This window comes from Mustela nigripes, chromosome 2, assembly GCF_022355385.1.
Source record: "Mustela nigripes isolate SB6536 chromosome 2, MUSNIG.SB6536, whole genome shotgun sequence".
Classification (NCBI taxonomy): Eukaryota; Metazoa; Chordata; class Mammalia; order Carnivora; family Mustelidae; genus Mustela; species Mustela nigripes.
This window is the reverse complement of record NC_081558.1, coordinates 154,353,779-154,376,441: the sequence shown is the minus strand read 5'-3', so window position 1 is coordinate 154,376,441 and position 22,663 is coordinate 154,353,779. Positions and strand designations below refer to the sequence as shown.

General features: G+C 38.7%; 1 protein-coding gene across 3 annotated transcripts in view; it reads right to left on the bottom strand.

The window, feature by feature from the left end:
- Positions 1 to 22,663, bottom strand: part of IGSF11 (immunoglobulin superfamily member 11) — a 134,362-nt gene that overhangs the window by 26,724 nt on the left and 84,975 nt on the right. The window contains exon 1 of one of the 3 annotated variants that reach the window (XM_059391906.1): positions 7,617 to 7,670. The exons of the other annotated variants lie outside the window; for them this stretch is intronic. Coding sequence (XP_059247889.1) covers positions 7,617 to 7,650 — 34 coding nt within the window. The 5' untranslated portion in view covers positions 7,651 to 7,670. Of the gene's footprint in view, positions 1 to 7,616; positions 7,671 to 22,663 lie in introns of those variants that run through there. 3 annotated transcript variants of the gene reach the window in all.

Here is a 22,663-nt window from a genome sequence, read left to right as displayed (position 1 = left end):
ACCACAAGCTACTGATACAACATGGATGAGTTTCTCAAAACTGTTTTGCTAAATATTAAGAAGCCAGATGCAAAAGACTATATACTGTATGACTCTATTTACATGAAATGTCCAGGAAAAGCACATCTAGAAAGACAGGAAGCAAATCAGTGGTTGCTGGGGGCTAGAGAGGAGGGATGAGGGATTGATGCAAATACATTGCATGGAACTTTTCTAGGGTGATGGAAAACTTCCAAAACTGGATTGTTAGATAGTTGTACAACTCTATACATTTCCAAAAAATAACTGAGTTTTAAATGTGTGAATTTTGTGTAATGTAGATTATACCTCAATAACACTGTTAAAATTCAAAAAAGAAAATAGTGATCTACCAGAGCCAAATCCTGGGAAATGAAAACCAACCGCTATCTCTTCTAAAAAGAATGCCTGCGCCCCTGGGACTATAGAACAGTATGGGACTAACAGCAGATTAAAATAGGTCAGGGATATCCAACAGAGAAGCTACTCTAATCATGAAAAATACATTAAGCCCATGGTGGTATCTCAAACTGTTTTACTTTGAAGTGATATTATCTTAATTCTCCAAAAAAAGTAACACAATAACATACAGGTATAATTACAATTAGTAATTATAATAATTATAATTACAATTAGTAGGCAGACAGGGGAGGTTTATCATGGAAGGGGCAAGGAACCAGGGAATAAGGCATCTTAAAGGGTAGAAGAGGGTTAGGGGAGTCTGTCTGTTACTATGATTAAATAAATGCCACTGGAGATGTTTTTAAGAATAAGTATAGAAGCCAAACTGGCAATCTTCTCCAGCTAATACTCTACGAAGTGAAGGGAATATGTCCCCTTTAAACCAGACAGGATACTGTGTACCCTCAATTCACTAATTTCAAGCTCAATGCATGCAATCTTTCATACAAACTTTAAAGATAAAAAAATGGCTAATATAAACTGAGAATGAAAGAGAAAGATGCTTATGGGAAAACTACCAAAATGAGACAGGAGTAAGGGAAGAGTAATTTCCTAGGCCAGGGTGGGAGCTGAGGGGAGGGGAGCAGGTCTGCCGGCAGAGAGCAGCCCCGGGAGGTGAAAGAAGCTAGCCAACACTGACTTCATCTACTTCATGTTTCACAGAAGATTAACTCTGAAATCTCAAGTACTGAGAAGGGTATAGAAGAAATAGTCGAGATGAGAGAAATGTACAGGGCTAACTGCGCCCACCATGTCACCCAGAGGGTATGATAAGGGCAGTACCAGATGCCTACAGCTGATGACAGCTAGCGCTGCAACCACAGCTACTAGCACACAGACGCCAAGCCCCACGGTAAGCACTACTTACAAACATACGAGCATGACGCACACACTCATTCAGTCCATGCCCCAATTCCTTCCCTTAGTAACCTCCTACTCATCCTTCCAATCAGCCCAAGGGTTACTTTTCACAAAAGAGCCTTTCCTGGCCCCCCAGCCTAGGTCAGGGTCTCATAAGGCAATGTTCCTTCCATTCTGAGCACCATCCAAACTTGCAACCATACTTTCCTTAGTTTTTATATTCATTTCATTTCATTATTTAACATATCTTTACCAGTATACTGTAAGGTCTACTGAGAACTCCATTACTTTTTAAACTAATATTATGTTCAGTTAACAAGCATATAGTACATCATTAGTTTCAAATGTAGTGTTCAATGATTCATTAGTTGTGTATAACATATTATGCCTAGTGCTCATCACAACACGTGCCCTCCTTAGTACCCATCATCTGGTTAACCCATCCCCCCGCCCCATCCCTTCTGTAACCCTCAGTTTGTTTCCTGGAATCCAGAGTCTCTCATGCTTTGTCTCCCTCTCTGATTTCTTCCCGTTCAGTATTCCCTCCCTTCCCTGTGGTCCTCCACACTATTCCTTATGTCCACATTAGAGTGAAACTGTATTATTGTCTTTCTCTGCTTGACTTATTTCACTTATAATAATCCCCTCCAGTTCCATCCTTGTCCATGCAAATGGTAAGTATTCATCCCTTCTGATGGCTGAGTAATATTCCATTGTATATGTGAACCACATTTTTCTCCATTCATCTATTGAAGGACTTCTCAACTCCTTCCACAGTTTAGCTATTGTGGACACTGCTACTATGAACACTGGGGCACATGTGCCCCTTCTATCTGTGGTGTAAATACCTAGTAGTGCAATTGCTGGGTTGTAGAGTAGCTCTATTTTTAACATCTTGAGGAACCTCCATACTGTTTTCCAGAGTGGCTGTACCAGCTTGCATTCCCACCAACAGTTCAAGAGGGTTCACCTTTCTCCACATCCTCACTAATATTTGTTGTTTCCTGCCTTGTTAATTTTTGTTATTCTAACTGGTGTAAGGTGGTATCTTGTTGTGGTTTTGATTTGTATTTCCCTGATGTCTAGGGATGTTGAACATTTTTTCATGTGTCTTAGCCATTTGTATGCCTTCTTTGGAGAAATGTCCGCTCAGGTATTTTGCCCAATTCTTGACTGGATTATTTGGTTTTTGGGTGTTGAGTTTGGTAAGTTCTTAATAAATCTTTATAGATACAAGCCCTTTATCTGTAATATCATTTGCAAATATCTTCTCCCATTTCATGGGTTGCCTCTTAGTTTTGTTAATTATTTCTTTTGCTGTGCAGAAGCTTTGTATCCTTACAAATTCTCAAAAGTTCATTTTTCCTACTGCTAACCTTGCCTTTGGAGACATGTCTTAAAAGAACCTGCTGTAGCTGAGGCTGAGGAGGTTACTGCCTATATTCTCCTCTAGGATTTTGATGGACTCCTGCCTCACATTGAGATCTTTTATCCATTTTGAGCTTATTTCTGTGTATAGTATAAGAGAATGATCCAGTTTCATTCTTCTGCATTGGCTGTCCCAATTTTCCCAGCACCATATTGAAGAGACTGTCTTTTTTCCATTGGATATTCTTTCCTGCTTTGTGAAGATTAGTTTACCATAGAGTTGAGGGTCTATTTCTGAGGTCTCTACTCTGTTCCATTGATCTGTGTCTGTTTTTGTGCCAACACCATGTTGTCTTGATGATCACAACTTTGTAATCTAGCTTGAAGTCAAGCATCATGATGTCTCCAGTTTTGGTTTCTTTTTTTTCAACACTCCCCTGGTGATTCAGGGTCTTTTCTGGTTCCACACAAATTTTAGGACTTTTTGTTCCAGCTCTGTGAAAAATGTTGATGGTATTTTGATAGGGATTGCACTGAAAGTGTCGATTGCTCTAGGCAACATAGACATTTTCATAATGTTTATTCTTCCTGTCCATGAGCATGGAATGTTTTTCCATCTCTTTGTGTATTCCTCAATTTCTTTCAGAAGTGTTCCATAGTTTCTAGAGTATAGATCCTTAACCTCTTTGGTTAGATTTATTCCCAGGTATCTTACAGTTTTTGGTGCTAGTGTAATTGGAGTCAATTCCTTAATTTCTATTTCTTCAGTTACACTGTTAGTGTATAAAAATGCAACTGATTTCTGCACATTGATTTTGTATCCTGCCACGTTGCTGAACTGCCATATGAGTTCTAGTAATTTGGGGGTGAAGTCTTCTGGATTTTCCACATAAAGTATCACATCATCTGTGAAGAGAGAGAGTTTAACTTCCTCTTTGCCCATTTGAATGGCTTTTATTTCTTTTCGTTGTCTGATTGTGGAGGCTAGGACTTTTAGTACTATGTTGAAAAATAATGGTGAGATGGGCATCCCTGTCATGTTCCTGACCTTAAAGTAAAAGTCCTCAGTTTTTCTCCATTGATAATGATATCTCTGGTGGGCTTTTCATGGATGGCTTTTTATGATATTGAGATATATTCTCCTATCCCTATACTTCAAAGAATTTTAATCAGGAAAGCATGCTGTATTTTGTCAAATGCTTTTTCTGCATCAATTAAGAGGATCATATGGTTATTATCTTTTTCTTTATTAATGTGCTCTATCAGGTTGATCGATTTCCAAATGTTGAACCACCCTTGCATCCCAGGAATAGATCCCACCTGATCGTGATGAATAATCCTTTTACGGTATCCTTGGTTGGTTCCTATTGCCTAGGATCTTGTTGAGTATTTTGGCATCCATGTTCATCAGGGATATTGTTCTGTAAATCTCCTTTCTGATGGGGTCTTTGCCTTTTGGGATCAGGGTAATACTAGCCTCATAGGACTAAGTTTGGAAGTTTTCCTTTCATTTCTACTTTTTGAAACAGCTTCAGTAGAATAGGTATTATAACTTCTTTAATGTTTGATAGAATTCCCCTGGGAAGCCACTTAGCCCTGAATTCTTTGTTTTTTGGAGGTTTGTGATTATTGATTCAATTTCTTTACTGGTTATTGGTCTATTCAGATTGTTTGTTTCTTCCTGTTTCAGTCTTGGTAGTTTCTAAGTTTCCAGGAATGCATCCATTTCTTCCAGATTGCTTAATTTGTTTGCATATAGTTGTTGGTAATAATTTTTAATAGTTGTGTCTATTTCCTTGGTGTTAGTCATGATCTCTCCCCTTTCATGCATGATCTCATTGATTTGGGTCATTTCCCTTTTCTTTTGGATAAGTCTGGCAAGAGGTTTATTGATCTGAATTCTTTAAAAGAACCAGCTTCTAGTTTCACTGATCTATTCTTCTGTTTTTCTGGTTTTTATTTCATTGATTTCTGCTCTAATCTTTATTATTTGTCTCTTCCACTTGGCTTAGGCTTTATTTGCTATTCTTTCTCCAAGTCCTTCAGGTGTAAAGGTAGCTTGTACTTTTGTGATTTTTCTAAGTTTTTGAGAGAGGCTTGGATGGCTACGTACTTCACTCTTAGGACAGCCTTTGCAGTATCCCATAGGTTTGGAACAGATGTATTTTCATTCTCATTAGTTTCAACGAATGGCTTAAGTTCTTCTTTAATTTCCTGGTTGACCCAATCATTCTGTAGCAGGATGTGCTTTAACTTCCAAGGGTTTGAGTTCCTTCCAAATTTCTTCTTGTGGTTGAGTTCCAGGTTCAAAGCATTGTGGTCTGAAAACATGCAGAGAATAATCTCAATCTTTTGGTATTAGTTGAGACTTGATTTGTGACACAGTATGTGGTCTATTCTGGAGGAAATTCAATGTGTACTGGAGAAGAAAGAGTATTTTGTTGCTTTAGGGGGTAATGTTCTGTATATATCTATGAATTTCATCTGGTTCAATGTATGCTTCAAAGCTCTTGTTCCTTTGTTGATCTTCTGCTTAGATGATTTGTTCATTGCTGTGAGTGAAGTGTTGAGATCTCCTACTATTAATGTATTATTATCAATATGTTTCTTTATTTTGGTTGTTAATTGGTTTATATAATTGGCTGTTCCCATGTTGTGGGCATAGATATCTACAATTGTTAGATTTTGTTAGATTATTCTTTCTTTAAGTATGATATAGTGTCCCTCTACATCTCTCACTATGTTCTTTGATTTAAAATCTAACTTTTCTGATATGAGAATTGCTACCCCAGCTTTCTTCTGAGGTCCATTAAAGTAGTAACTTGATCTCCATCCCCTCACTTTCAATATGGAGATGTCTTTAGGTTCAAAATGAGTCTTGTAGATGGCATATGGACGCTCCTGGTTTTTCATCCAATCTGAAACCCTGTGTCTTTTCATGGGATCATTCAGCCCATTTACATTCAGGGTAACTATTGAAAGATATGAATTTAGTACCATTATATTGCCTGTAAAGTGCCTGTTTCTATAGATTTTCTCTGTCGCTTTCTGATCTATGTGACTCCTGGCATCTTTCTTCATTTACTGACTCCCCCTTAATAGTTCTTGCAGGGCTGTCTTGCTGGCTGGTTACACATTCTTTTAACCTCTGTCTGTCCTGAAAGCTCTTTATCTCCCCATCTATACTGAACAACAGCCTTGCTTGAAAGAGTATTCTTGGCTGCATGTTGTTTTCATTTAGTACTCTGCATATGTCTTGCCAGCCCTTTCTGGCTTGCAAGGTTTCTGTGGACAGGTCTCTTGTTATTCTGATGTTCCCCTTCCATATGTAAGGAACCTCTTCTGGATATTCTCAGAATAGTTTCTTTGGCTGTAAAATTTGCAAGCTTCACTATTATATGTCAGGGTATTGATCTATTTTATTGATTTTGGGAGGGGTGCTTGGACTCAAATTCTTGTTTCCATCACCAGATTAGGGAAGTTCTCAACTATGATTTGCTGAAATATACCTTCTAGCCCTCGCTTTCTCCACCCCCTCCGGGATCCCAATAATTCTGACACTGGAACGTTTCATGCATCATTAATTGCTCCAATCCTTTTCTCATGTGCTACTAGCAGCCTGTCTCTATTTTCCTCAATTTCCTTCCTGTCCATCAGCTTATCTTCTAGAACACTAATTCTTCTGCCTCATTTACCCTGGCTGTTAGAGTATCCAGTTTAGACTGCATTTCATTCATAGCATTTTTTTATTGGACCTGATTAGATCTCATTTCTGCTCTTAGAGATTCTGTATTGTCACTAATGCTTTTTTCAAGCCTTGCTATTGACTTTATAATTGCTAGCCTGAATTCTACCTCTGATAGCTTCTCATATCCATATCCATTAGTTGTGTAGCAGAGGACATTGTCTCTGGTTCTTTTCTTTGTTGAGAGTTCCTCCTCCTAGTCATTCTTTTGAGGGATGATTGAGTGAATGAACAGAGTCCAAAATATCAACCAACACCCAAGCAAGATGCATCCCAGCAAAATCCAAAGTGTTCAGAAGCCACCGCCATAAAACAAAGCCAAAATGAAACACGGGAATAAAATTTAAAAATTAAAACAATTTTTATAAAGGAAGGGAGAGATGGGGCTACAATCTCTCTCAGTGTTGACAAAGCAGTCTTCAGTTGTTCTTGGGTGTATTTTGGTCTGTGTGTTAGAGGACACTATGTCCCAAAATTACAATGAAAATAAAGCTTGTATATATAAAGGTAAAATTGAATAGAGTGGAAAAAAGGACTAAAATAAATCATCTATCTATAAAAGTATATATGTGTGAAAAAAACAGAAGTTAAAAAGCAACTATGAAATATAAATTGACATAATAAAACATCTAATTGAAATGAGAAGGTAGAAAGAAAAACAGAAAAAGTGTAAGAAAAAGAAAAAAAGAATTTCATCTGAAAATAAACAAGTCGTGAAGCCACACCTAGGGCTCAATATACAATTTCCCTTGGTGTTGGGATTTTACAGGCTTATGGGATTCATAGGACTGTCATCCACCTTTTCTTCCAGCCTGTCTTCTGCAGGAGGGGCCTGAGCACTGTTTCTCAGGTAACTCCGCCTGTATAGAATTGCCCCACCCCCTGTCAGGGGGATGGGCTCAGTGGAAACCAGTCCTCTCTTGTGGCTTTTGTTCCCTGGGGTGCTTTCCATGCCTCTTCAGAGAATCAGAGCAAAAATGGCCACAGCCAACCCTCTGGCCCAGAGCAGAAAATTCTTCCCTTTTTAATAAACCTTCTGAGACAAACAGTCTCCACCTCTATATGCTCCGCTAAAAACCACAGCCACCAGTGGACCATGCCACAGCAACCCTCTCAGAGTTGTCCTAGGGCCCCCCAAGTACCACTGCCCTTTATGACTCACCGGCTCCTGCACATCCCCGAAGCTCCTGGATCATGTCTGGGTGCCACTTTATTTTTTTTTTTTTAAGATTTTTTTTTTATTTGACACCGAGAGAGAGAGAGAGAAAGAGATCACAAGCAGGCAGAGAGGCAGGTGGGGGGTGGGGGGAAACAGGCTCCCTGCTGAGCAGAGAGCCTGATGGGGGGCTTGATCCCAAGACCCTGGGACATGACCTGAGCCGAAGGCAGAGGCTTAACCCACTCACCCAGGTGCCCCTGGGTGCCAATTTAAAGCCCATTCTGGGGCACTACCACTCTGTGCTCTTTTGCCTGGTTACAGGCACAGGTTTCAGATTTTTTCAGGTTGCTCAAGAGAACGATTCTCAACCAGCCAGCTTGTGGTTTATGGAGGTAAATCCCTTCCTGGGCACGCTGACCATAACCTGCTTCTGTCTCCACTGCTCAGGCATTCTACCAGGTCAGGAACCCCCTTTGGTTCTGTGGTTGCTTATATCAATACCACAATGCCCTACCTAGAATTCTGCATTTTCATTTCCAGAGTCCCTTTTGGAGAGAGATATCTCTCACTAGAGCAGATTTCAAAGAGTTCCAATTTAAGCTCTGGTGTTAAATCACTTTCCAGGAGCCAGCTTATGGAGGCTCCCTCACCCTTCTGTTTATCTTCTGATATCTCCCCGCAGATTCATGACTCCACACATCCTACCTTGCAAAAAGCAGCTGCTTTTCTGCTCATAGAGATCCAGATGTATATTCTTACATCTCAGGCTGTTTTCGTGGGTGTTCAAAATGGTTTGATATCCAGCTAAACTCAGGGGACCAGTTGAAACAAGGTCCCCTACTTCTCCACCATCTTGCTTCCTCTGAGAACTCCATTACTTTAAGCACTGAATTAAGAACCCAATAAATACAAGTTACTGAATTGATATAATTCAATTCCTTTAGTTTCCACATAAAAGCCTACATACTGTATCTGTCTAGACTGCCAAAGGTCTTAAGATCAGGACCTGTGTCTTCTGAATTCTAATACAGTAGGTTTTCTACTATGTCAAATTCTTCCACAGATCTTATCTTGAAAAATAAATTATGTTATCACATCTATTAAGATTAGAGTGAGAGGTTACTTCCTTACCAATAAAACTGATACTGAGCAACAGAAACTCAATTTACCTATAAATCTCTCTCTCTTTTCTACTCTTGGTCTCTTTTAGATAGAAACATTTAACATAAAAAGGCTGTTACATTCTTTAGCTACTAGGATTCTCTATGGAACAAAATTTTAAAAGATAGTCATCCAAGACCCTACAACATTATCTATTAAGATATAAGATGCCAAAGCACGTAGTACAATAAACTGCCCTAAAGGACTCACGTAAAGAAAATGATTGAAAACTGGCTGCCTAACTTTCAGAACTACACGGGGAATAAATAGGTCAAGAGTAAACATCTATAGAAAGACTCTGAGGAAGTTTCCTTGTAGAACTTGGTGAGCTACAAGTCCCAGCCCTTTCCTACCCCAAGAACAGGGCCTACATTCCTGGAATATGTCAGGGACAAGGACATCTGAGCGCTCCCAAGGATGAGAAGTGAGCACAAGAAGAGCCAGTGCAGGGCCACCTTTGATTCTGTCCTAGGAGGGCTCGCTGATGAGACCTCACTAGAAGGAAGCTGGGGGTAAACATCTGAACTCACAGAGGGTGGATCGCTGGCATCCTGGAAACCACACGTATATTTCTATCTGTTAGTTGAGACTTTTCTGGTTTTGCTTTATTTCTAAACGCAGAGTGATCAGAAAAGTTGTGTAACCTGCTTAAGTTTTCATGTAGGAAAAGGAAAACTGGATCTTAAATAAACTTGAGATATGGAAGACAAAGCTGCTTTGGGATTGTGTCTCAGAGTTCCTATTTAACATACTGACTAAACTGAGTACAATTGAAAATTTCTTAGAAAGAGTAAGAAGGAGGGAAATGGGTATTTTTCACATTTTAAATGATTAAATTTTTTCTATCTTATTAAAGAAACAACTAAAAACCCTATTTCCTTTTAGAGTGTATTTCCATGTTTGAAATTCTAAGCAGGAATTTAAACTTTAATGCTAAATATTAGATTAAAAATTCACTTAAAATACCTTAGAATTTACAATATTTACATGAGAAATGCATAATTTAGGAGCTCGTTTGGCAGCATTTTGCAAGCTTGAATCTTTTCTTAGCACTTTCACCCAAGAAAAATTAAGTAAACTCATGAATTCTGAATGACGCTAAGCAATTAAATAAGAGAGACATAAAGCACATGGCCCTGTTTCCTCTGAGGAGCCGAAATCATAAATAACAGTTGTCTATACTCTTTCTTTAGGCCCCTGTTTCCCAAGATTTAAAGCCAAAAGAAATTCACACTTTTCTCAGACCAAGAATTACCCATCAGAGGAGAAGAAACTGGCAGCAGAGAATCCTCAGAAGTCTTCAGAGGGACCATCCACGGTACACAGTAGCCAAGTGAGCAGACAAAAGACATTTTACAGTGACCTGCAGACTAAAGGAACATAAAATGTCCCTTGCAAATCCATCAGAGCCAAAATCAGAGCCACCCGAAATTCAGAAGAAGGACAGGCACAAGCAATCCAACTGAGATTTTTTAACAGAGTATTCACTTATGTCTGAAGCATGTACTCCTGTTTCAGGATCAGCACAACTGCCAGACTACTTTCCTCTGGGAGTATAGTCAACAAAGAACCAAAAAGACGTGATGGTAATTTGAGAGGACTATGTTGCCCTGTCACCCCAAATATTAATATCAGCACTAACAAAATGCTAATTGGCTTATATGATTCCCCTGTGATTTCATAAGTGCTGTTTCCTACATATAAAAAATGTAAAATTCATTTAACCTATGCAAATTCAGTTCCTTATTTCCATGAGACTAAAATAAATTTCAAAAAATAAAAATTGTACACTCTTTGTTTTCTAAAGGTAACTATGGAATACCACATATCTTAAATATTATAATGATTTTTAAAACAAACAAATCACTTTCTTCTCATACTGTAAGCAAATTCTAATTAGATGAAAAAACCTACTATTATAATTTTATTATATGATTTTTTTAAAAACTGCCATCTAAACTAAAAAATAATGTTTGTGCTAGTTGACATTAAATTATATTTTGGCCATCAAAATAGTACTAAACTAAATGAAGAGTAAATATCTGGTTAATTTGATCAATGTAGATGGTTTTATTACATGCTGGTCATCTACATTAATCAATTTGTAGGATCAGTGCCAAATCTCTGCTTTATTTGATACCATATTAAATGATAAACTTGATTGTTGGTATACAAAAGCAAGCTACAGTAAAATTATATCCTTATCTTCTGGCTAAAGCAGGGAATACTCTCACATAGTCTATGACTCACGGTATTGCAGTCTTGCATTTCCACAGTTTTATGGTTCTCCCCTTCAGGTCTTACTACAGTGCCTTCTCATTAACTTCTCCTTTTCAACCACAAACATTCCTTGGGGACCATACCAAGGGCAAACAGCATGGCAGGAAACCTAGGTATTGAGATTATTTCCTCAGAGCAGACCCCAAGATGAGACAGAGGGAGCCCAAAGCCCTGTACCCAACCAATGATCATGGTCTACATTATCACTCCCCTTTGTCACTTTTCAAATAATCAAAAAGTATATACATCTGCATATTTGGCCCCTTTCATGCCAAGTCATAACTGTTATGTGAATGATTTACTCAACAATAGCTCCTAGCACTTGAGGTGAACTTGATCACAATCCTCTACAGCAAGTCTGTACTTGCTGACAAATAAGTCAGCTGACTGACTTACAAGTAAGTGACTTACTTACTTGTAAGTCAGTCAGCTTACTTACTGACCCCTCCTGATTACATATCTGGCTTCAGCAATAGGTATTTAAGAACTCTCTTACAGGGGTGACCACAGCCTGACAAGGTGACAGATCATTCACGTACATACTTTGTTTGGCCCATATTATATGACTCACTCGAACTCTTTAAATATTTTGAATAACTTACAATTAAATAACACAAAATTCTAACAGATTACCACTTGTCTTGAAAAACTATAAACGTTAGTTAACACTGGACCTACATTTCACATGACAATTAGTGCTGCCCCTATTAGACAAAGCATGAACTCTCCATATTGCCAGAATCCCCACAATCCCCAAACCCCTATTACTCTACAATATGGCCCACTTTACTCAGTTAGGACATCCACCCAACTCTTGTGGGCATCTGTCTTTGAAAACCCTTTTGTATAACTAAGTGAGTTATGTGATTATAATTGTTTAAAGAAGCAAGACACAAAATCAGAACCAGGTTTTGCAATTATGATGGAACATGATATTATGACAGCTACCAAGACCACACAATTCCCTTCAGAGAAAACAAATGAGACAGTTCCTTACATGGGTTACCATGGTTTGTGACAAAGGAGCTCATTCACATCCTGGCTACAAGTGTTTGCACCAGGAATGAGCACCTGACCCAAACTGTCACCTACAGACTGGACAGTTGTTTGCGACAATTGTCAGAAGATCTTTGTCAAAAGATACTACACTTCCAAATACAATGGTGCCTGGCAAATCCAATAGGACCTTCCTTCTTGGGCGGGGGGAGTTTGAAAAAGCAGCAGCATGTGAAGAGAGAAGAGCTAGGTCACTAAAGTAGGAATAAAGAAGGACATTAAATAATGATAAAGGGGTCAATTCATCAAGGACATAATGGTCCTGTGTATCTACCTAATAACAGGGCCTCAGAGTACATAAAGCAAAAACTGACAGAATTGAAAGGAGAAAAAGAAAAATACCAATCATAGCTGGAGACTGGAACACTCTTCTGTCATTAACAATGACATATAACAAATTCATAGACTAGATAAAAGTCAGTAAAAAAAAAATCAGTAAATTACAAAAGACCTAAACAACATTACTAATAAATAATTTACCATAACTGAGATTTTTTGGACACTCTACTCAACATCTTGGAATGCACATTATTTTCTAGGATACAAGAAATATTCACCAAGATAGACCATATTCTGACTTACAAAATAAACTTTAACAAATTTAAAGGAGTTAAAATACAAAGAATATGAATCAAATTAAAGTTCAATGATAGGAAGAAACCTAGAAAATTATCAAATAGTCAAGAAAATCCACTTCTAAATACTTCACTTCAAAGGTGAAATTACAAGGAAAATCAGAAAATACTTTGAATTACATGAAAATGAACATGGAACATATCAAAATTTATGAGAAGCAAGAACTACTTAAAGAAAAAGTAGTAGCATCTAAATGCTCATATAAAAAGAAGGCTAAAAAACATCCATTTTAAGAAAGCAGAACAAGGGAAGCCTGGGTGGCTCAGGTGGTTAAGCATCTGCCTTTGGCTCAGATCATGGTTCCAAGGTCCTGGGATCAAGTCCTGCATCAGGATCCTTGCTCAGCTGGGAGCTTGCTTTTCCCTCTGTCACTACCTCCCTACTCATACTCTCTTTCTCTGACAAATAAATAAATAAGATCTTTTTAAAAAAGAAAGTAGAACAAATTAAATCAAAAGCAAGTCAAAAGAAGAAAAGAGTACAATTCAATGAAAATGATAAATCAATGAAACCAAAAGCTACTTCTCTGAGAAGGTCAATAAAATTGATATATCTCTAACCAAACTGTTCAAGAATTAAAAGAGAAGATACAAGTATTAAAGAAGGGACATAACTACAGATACTAAAGACAGTGAAAGAAAAAGGAAAGGATATTGTAAATAACTTTATGCTAACATATTTGGTAACAGAGATGAAATGAAAAAATGCCCTGAAAGACACCAAAGCTCACTCTAACAGAGAGAGATGGCCTAAGAACCCTTTGACCATTAAAGAAAATTAATTTTATCTGCAGCTAAGCATCTGCTTTTGGCTCAGGTCGTGATCCCAGTGTCCCAAGATCCAGCCCCACCTGGAGCTCCCTGCTCAGTGGGGAGTCTGCTTCTTCCTCTCCCTCTGCCCCTACCTACGCATGCATGGGCATTCTCTCTCTCTCTCTCAAATAAACAAAATCTTTTTTGAAAAAATGAGTATTCATTATAGAATATTAATTTTAAAAATTCTCTCAGGGTTATGAGATGGACCCCCACACTCAGTGGGGAATAGGCTTCCTCTGCCCCTCCCTCTACAATAAATAAATTTAAATTTTTTAATAGCAAAATTATAAAAAGGAAAAAAAAGTTTGAGGATTTGTCATACCCAATTTTAAAATGTCCTATAATGCTAAGGTAGTCAAGATAGTGTGAGATTAGTGTAAGGTCAAACTTAGAGAGTCCAGAAATAGATCTACATGTATATGGCCAATTTATTTCCAACAAAGACTGCAAAGATATTCAGTAGGAAATGATACTCTTTTCAAAATACAGTGCTAGAACAATGGACCTCCAAATACAAAAATATTAATTTACCTTTGCCTTAGACCTTTATATAAAAGTTAATCTGAAATGGAGCAAACAGTTAAGTATAAGAGTAAAAACTAGAAAATTTCTAGAAGGAAACACAGGAAAAAGTCTCTATGACTCTGAATTAGGAAAATACTTATTAGGATACAAAATGCATGAATTATTTTTAAAAATAATAAATTGGGCATTCAAAATTAATAATTTCTTGTTTTCAAAAGACACTATTAAAAAAAAACAAATATCACCCTTATTTTGGTAGAAATTAATTTGAAAACACATCAAAGATGGGGGCCTGAGTGGGTCAGTCAGTTAAGCGTCAGCCTTTGGCTCAGGTCAGGATCTCAGAGTCCTGAAATTGAGCCCTGCTTTGGGCTCCGTGCTCAGTGGGGAGTCTGTTTCTTCCTCTCCTTCTGTGTGGTCTATCTCTCTCAAATAAATAAATAAATAAATAAATAAATAAATCTTAAAACACACACAAAACCATCAAGGACTTGTATTTATAATAAAGAAACAGCTCTTACAATTCACTAAGAACCTAATTTTTCTTTTTGAGAGGAGGAGAGAAAGTGGGACAGAAAGGGAGAGAAAGAAGGGGAGCATGCTTGTGAATAGTGAGGGGCAGAGGCAGAGGGAGAGAGAGAATCCCAAGCAGTCTCCACACCCAGCACAGAGCCTGACATAGGACTCAATCTCATGAACCTGAGATCATGACCTGAACAAGAATCAAGAGTGGGATGCTTAACCAACTGAGCTATCCAGGCACTCCAAGAACCCAGTTTTTTATAGGCATCATAGAAAACATAAAATGAGTAATAAGAACATGAAAAGATGTGCAACATCATTAGCCAATAGAGAAATTAAAACCACTTTGAGATACGTAACTACAATGAGTTAAATTAAACTGACTGACACCACCAAGTGTGAACAAGAATGCAGACCAACTCAAACTTCTATAGCTTTCTAGAGGGACTGTGAAGTGGCACAGATCTTTGGGGATATTTTCACAGTTTCTAATGAGGGCAGCTCTCTATCTGGTATTCAACATGGCAACAACATTATGCCCCAAAGCTATATACTCTTCTGCAGCTATCCATGGGGCCTAGCACAGAGCCTGTTTCTCACACTGTCCTCTTCCAAAGCATGGTCACACCTACATGCAGATGACTGGAGAGCCAAAGTCCAAGCTACACAAGAGGCTGGAAATTTGAGTTTACACTTCAAATAGTGGGAAGAGGACTCGTAACGTGAGAATTTCTCCAAATATAGGACTACTATTCAAAATATGATGGCCGGACATTAACAGGACAAATAGCAAGTGAAAACATTAAAAGCTGTTTCTTTCGTTCATCTCCCCTTCCCCTTTTGAGCCTATCTTTGTCAAGCCCTCTCTCATTCCTTCCCTCACAGGCTTCTGCAAGGTGGAAAGCTGAAACTACCAAAGACAATAGGCTTCCTGTCTCTAGTGAAAGCCTGCGCTCAGGGAGGAAACTACGCTGGGGGAGAAGAGCTCAGACGGCCCCCCTCTGCACTTGCAGAAAGGAGAAAGAGGGCTCCTGGGAAGGGCATGGAAGCTGGCCAAGTTCCTGGAGAAGAGGGCCAAAGGAAACAGCAGTGCTTCAAAGAGGATGGCTGCTCTGGACACCAGGGCTCTGTGATTCTAAGACTCCTTCTGTTCTATGAGGCCCAGAAGCTGCAGGGCAAGACTTCAAAGGATCCTGGAGGCTCCAACATGGGGAATGTAGTAGTTACTCCATGGAAGACCAGAGGGCTCCCCCAGTGTTTTGGTTCTGTAAGAGATCTTGCTGTGTGTGGATGGGGGAGCCCCAATAACAACCGATATTAAATTTCTTGACACAATGGTAAGAAGAATCTCAGATTTGTATTCAACTGGAAATAGATGGGAATCTTGCATGATACCACTACACCAGCGGCGCTGTTTCAACTGGAAATAGATGGACAGAACTTATAAACCTCTGTGGGTCCTAGGAATGATAAGTATAATTTTAAAATAAATCTAATGCCCTAAGGATAATATGAAGGACTTAAAAAAAAAAAAATCTCTGTACTTTCAAATTCAGAAACCCCTGTTCAGAGACAGGGCAAGGGCATGGGGAGAGAAAACTGACATTCCGTGGGCTATGTTTTCAGTGTTTCAGGACTGCCATTTATTATAGGGGAAACCCTCTGGCCAAATCTCAACTTCATTGACTAGCCATTTTTAGGGAGAAAAAAATAAAAATTCCTTGCTGTTTAGTTTTCTGAAGAACTTCTGAATACCAGGTTTTTAACCTGACAATGACTAAGGTAGGAAGAATGTACCTGTCTTCCCCAGCTTCAGTTTGGCTTTGTTTTCTAAAGAAATTACAGAGTAGTTTATGTTCTGGTAGGCCTTTCTGGCATCACGACACTATAGGTGAATGCCAGTATCAGTATGGTTAGCAGACTGAAGATTCACACTGGGAAATACTAACTAGAGCTTCCAGATGGCAAAAGGCCAAACAAATGGCCTCTACTATTAAATACAGCCATGTACTCTCCACTTCACCACCTGGTCTGCACACAGCCCCACTCAGCACTAACGAGCAAGCGCCAGTTGTTTAATGAAGCATTCATGTGATCAAAGAGGCTGAATCAACAAGTAGAGATATTTATGAATAAATAAAGCCATCTGAAGCCATCAGGAAGGATGTTATATTCCGAAACCAATTACATTCTTTAAAAAAAAAAAATGGCTTTACTGAAATATTTTATTCTCATTCACCAATAACACTGCCTCCTTCCAAAACTAAATACTATTTTTTAAAAATGTCTTGATCTTGTGACTTTGTCATTACTAGTTTAACTTTTAACTAGTTTAAAGCATTCTACAGTGTATACATTCTTCAGCGTCTACAGGACGAAAAAGAAAAGATCTGGAATAGGGAAAGAGGATCAACAAAATGAAAGGACAACCTCCTGAATGGGAGAAAATATTTGTAAATCACGTACCTGATAAGGAGCTAACATCCAAAATATATAATGAACTCATACCACTCAAGAGCAAAAACACAAGCAATTCAATTTAAAAATGGACAGGAGCAACTGGGTGGGTCAGTTGGTTAAGCGTCCGACTTCTGGTTTCAGCTCAGGTCGTGGTCTCAGGGTTATGGGATGGAGCCCCACATCAGGCTCTGCACTCAGCATGGAATCTTCTCAAGACTCTCTCTCCCTCTGCCTCTTCTTCCACTTGTGTTCTCTCCCTCCACCATCCCTCCCTCTAAAATAAATAAATATTTTTTTAAAAAATGGGCAGAGGATCTAATAGACATTTTTCCAAAGAAAGAAGAAGACCAACAGGTACATGAAAAGATGTTCACCATCACTGATAGTGGGAAATGCAAGTCAAAACCATAAGGAGAGGGGCACCTGGGTGGTTCAGTCATTAAGCGTCTGCCTTCAGCTCAAGTCACAATCCCAGAATCCTGGAATTAAGCCCTACCTCAGGCTCCCTGCTTGGTGGAGAGCCTGTTTCTCCCTCTTGCTCTGCCTGCTTCTCTGTCTACTTATACTCTCTCTCTGTCAAATAAATAAATAAAATTAAAAAAAATAAAACAAGGAGATATTACCTCACATCTGTTAGAATGGCTATTACCATGAAGACAAATAATAAGTGTTGGCCAAGATGCTGGGGGGTGGAAAGGAAACACTTGTGCATTGCAGGTGGGAATGTAAATTGGTGCAGCCACGTGGAAAATAGTATGGAGTTTCCTCAAAAAAATTAGAAATAGGGTGCCTGGGTGGCTCAGTGGGTTAGGCCGCTGCCTTCAGCTCAGGTCATGATCTCAGGGTCCTGGGATCGAGTTCCGCATCTGGCTCTCTGCTCAGCAGGGAGCCTGCTTCCCTCTCTCTCTATCTGCCTGCCTCTCTTTCTACTTGTGATCTCTCTCTGTCAAATAAATAAATAAAATCTTAAAAAGAAATTAGAAATGATCTAGCAATTTCACTTCTATGTATTTATCCAAGGAAAATGAAAACACTAATTTGAAAAGATATGTGCAGCCCCATGTTCACAGTAGCATTGCTTGTAAGAGCCAAGACATGGAAACAAATGTCCATCAAACAATGAATGGATAAAGAAAAAGTGGTGTGTGTGTGTGTGTGTGTGTAATGGAATAGTATTTGGCCATAAAAAAGAATTATATCTTGGGGTGTCTGAGTGGTTCCATCAGTTGACCATCCAACTCTTGGTTTTGGCTCAGGTCATGATCTTGGGGTAGTGATATAGAGCCCTGCATCAGGCTCTGTGCTGGGCACAGAATCTGCTTGGAGTTCTTTCCCTCTCCCTCTGCACCATTTGTGCTCTCTTTCTCTCTAAAGTATGTAGATAGATACATAGGTAGATAGATACACACATACATACACAGATATAGATAAATACAGACAGATAGAAAGAATGAAATCTTGCCATTTGGACAACATACATGGACCCTGAGAACACCATGCTAAGTTAAATAAGTCAGAAAGAAAAAGATAAATACCATATGATCTCATCTATATGTGGAAATTAAAAACAAACAAAAAATTGAGCTCATGGATGTAGAGGACAGACTGGTGATTACCTGAGGTGGTGGGGACAAGAGAGGAGTAGATGAGCAGAATGGATGAAAAGGGTGACAGAAGGCACAAATTTCCAGTTATAAAATGAATGTCATGGGGTTGTAATATACAGCATGGTGACTACAGTTAATAATATTGTACTGCATATTTGAAACAATGAGAGTGAATTTTGGAAGTTCTCATCTCTAGAAAAAAAAATCACAACTATATGTGGTAAGAGATATTAACTGGACTCACTCTGGTGATCATTTGGCAATACACAAATATCCAACCATGACACCTGAAACTAATATAATGTTATGTCAATTACACTTCAATTTTTAAAAATGTGGAAATAGGAAGTTTGTTAGCTATTCTGTTAGAAGCTCTTACTAATCTGAGAGAGCAGAGAGATAATAGGGCCTCATAATTATACACTGACCCAATGCTCTGGAGTACGTTCCATGACCTTCCAAACTCTGCTTAACCTGGTCTCTGCCTGTCTCTCTAGTCAATCTTACATGACTTCCTTCCATAGTGGACTTTCCCAGGTCTGAGAATACACTGGGCTCTCCTGGATTGATAGCTGTTTCTCCAGCTTAAAGTTCTCTCCCCTGTTAGACCCACATGCCCTTCTAATTCCTACCTATCCTTTAGATTTCAAAATTTCCCTGATCCAAAACAGGTTACATTTCTCCTTTACATGCCTCCACATACTTCCTTTAAACTGTGATAAGACTTTATAGTCTCTTGGCATAGGTCTTTTTCACCAGATTCTAAGTATGCCCAGGCCCCTGCACACAATGACCATAATGCAGTAAATGTCCAGTATGTACTGGATAATATTCATCAAGAATTTATGTACCAAATGTACTTCTAAGCACTCTCTTTTAGTTTAGTAACAAACACGACTGGAAAGTGATATGGTCATTAGTCATATTTTATATATGAGGACACCAAGGCCCAGGTGTTAAAAAAAAAAATGTTCCTACATAAAACTGGGATTCAAACCAATGTCCAGCCTGACCCAGGGCCTTGCGAACATTTACCCTATACAGCTTCCTAATTATAGTGGAAAGGGCTCAGGACTTGGAATCCAGAGGCCACTACTTACTACTTGTGTAATCTTGTGTAAACTTGTGCACACTACCTAAACCCTTGGATCTTTTGTATTTTGGCATTTTTATAGAAATAATAAAAACATCTACCTCCCAAGATTGTTGAAGATGTATACATTCATATTGCAAGGAGCACTGGGTGTTATACGTAAATAAGGAATCCCAGAACGCTACATCAAAAACTAATGATGTACTGTATGGTAACTAACATAACATAATAAAAATAATAATAGAAAAATTTTTACTGAATGAAAGCAAATAAAGAACTATACATGTATACATTCAATGCCTGGCAAAAAGGAAGTTTTTAAAGAAGAGTAATTAAATCTGATCTCAGGAAAATAACCCCAAACAGTACTAAATAAGAAACAGAGAAGAGAAGAAAGCAATTAGTATGTATTCACCTACATTCCTATAATTGTGCCAGTGGCAGGAAACTTCTCAGGAAAATTATGGTCATACACTTATTTTGATGCATACCCACAGCTCTGAGTTTTTAAAAAATTATTGAGACCTCTATGGAGTTCAGCATATGTTTAAGTTAAGAGAAAGCTTTAGGTATGTGGGTGAGTACATGTCTATACTCTCCACGCCCCCACCATGTAAAAGGCCAAAAGACAAAGCAGAAGCGAAATTCAAAATGAAATGTGACAGAAAAATATAAAAGAAACATTAGAAAACAAATAACTGATAAGAAGTGAAAATATAAATCTAAATGACACCAAAGATAGTACAGGAAGAATAAGCAAGAGAAGAATGGGGACCATAATGGGGATAGAAGGCCCTGTATTGTTGACAGCATCTGATCCACCGATTAACGTTATCTCTAAGCAGATTAACCAAATCCCAACTGTTCTACAGCAGGTCCTTTCTCTAAGCTTTTCCTCCCTCCTAGCAGCAAATAAAGAAGACAAATTTTAAACACACAAAGAAAACAAAAGGAAAAAACCCACTCCCACAAACCAGAAATGTTCTGAGTTGACGATCACCTGAGTACGTCTACATCTTTCCTTCCGTTCTGTGCCCATACTAAGATGATAAAGTGACAAAGCTGAAAATCAAAAAAGGAGAATCAGCTCCTCCCGTATGTTTTAAATAGCGCATCAAGCCGCCCTTCCTTCAGCGCGCCACTGCTGTAGGGAGACTGTCACATGAGGGGGGAGCGAGTAAAGAGATGCTGGTTGGGGCGGGGGGCGGGGGGCAGGGGGGAGGACTATTATTTCCATCCCAGACGCAGGATGACTTTTAACCTTCTGATGCTTGTCCCTACCATAACCTTCTCCATAGCAACCATCGAACTGCAGTGGCAAGAAACAGAAGGGAAGATTAAAAAAATATACATGTCATACATATACTCACTTAAATATAAATCCTGCAAAATTGAACTCAGTAATGTTTTTTTAATCACATATTCCTCTGAAATCTGATATTGCTGTTGAAGACTAACTCACTAAAAACCAGAATGAAACAAGCATAGTACACTTGTTATTTTTCTATAACACTAACATTTGTTAACAATTATATAGCACTTTACAATAGATTCAATGTACCTTTTGAAGCCTACCAGATTTCACAGTGTTTGCTGCGGAAGAACTCTTTACAATGGTAATGTTACAAGATTACAACCTTGTGCCCATTGTATGTTATACTTCTGGGGAAAAGTTTACAACTAGAAAGGGCCATTCCACACACAAGGAATCTTCTACCAGGTAAAAGCAGCAAGAAAGGACAACAGTCTCTTTTCAGATACTACTTACCCTAGTTTTTGGTCACTGTTCCCCTGTTTTTGCTTAACTTTGATGTGTAACTACAGGATCAACAAATATGCATAAAACGTACATTTTCAAATGAAGAGTTTCGGCAACCAGGCAGGCATGAGGGAGCACAGTTTCATGAGGAAAGCACAGTACCCCACAGCACTGCTTTACAGAAAGGAAAAGTGGCTCTTAGGTTTCAGATGGCCATGACATCAGATGAATGAGTATTCCCCGCCAAGACTCGCTCTTGTGAGGGAACAAGTATTACAGATACCACTGTTTCTGTTCCTAACATCTGGGTGCCTAGTCATTACCTCAGAAGGCGCTAAACACCTGTTGGAAGCTTACACCAGAAGTCAGAAGGCCTCCCCAGTGGGCAATTTTGCGATGTTCACTGCTGAATTATTTATTACATATTATGGTGGCCTCAGTTCTCTTATTAAATGGTGAAATGTGGGGCGCCTGGGTGGTTCAATGGGTTAAAGCCTCTGCCTTCAGCTCAGGTCATGATCCCAGGGTCCTGGGATCGAGCCCCGCATCGGGCTCTCTGCTCAGCGGGGAGCCTGCTTCCTCCTCTCTCTGCCTGCCTCTCTGTCTACCTATGATCTCTGTCTGTCAAATAAATAAATAAAATCTTTTTAAAAATAAATAAATAAATAAATGGTGAAATGTTGTTATGGCCTGAATTTGTTTATTTACATCTAGTAATTTGAAGTCACATGAAGATACGTTTTTTTTTTTTTTTTTTTTTTTTTTTTCAGGTGATGACATTTTATTTATTTATTTTTTTTTATTTTTTTATAAACATATATTTTTATCCCCAGGGGTACAGGTCTGTGAATCACCAGGTTTACACACTTCACAGCACTCACCAAATCACATACCCTCCCCAATGTCCATAATCCCACCCCCTTCTCCCAAACCCCCTCCCCCCGGCAACCCTCAGTTTGTTTTGTGAGATTAAGAGTCACTTATGGTTTGTCTCCCTCCCAATCCCATCTTGTTTTATTTATTCTTCTTCTACCCACTTAAGCCTCCATGTTGCATCACCACTTCCTCATATCAGGGAGATCATATGATAGTTGTCTTTCTCTGCTTGACTTATTTCGCTAAGCATGATACGCTCT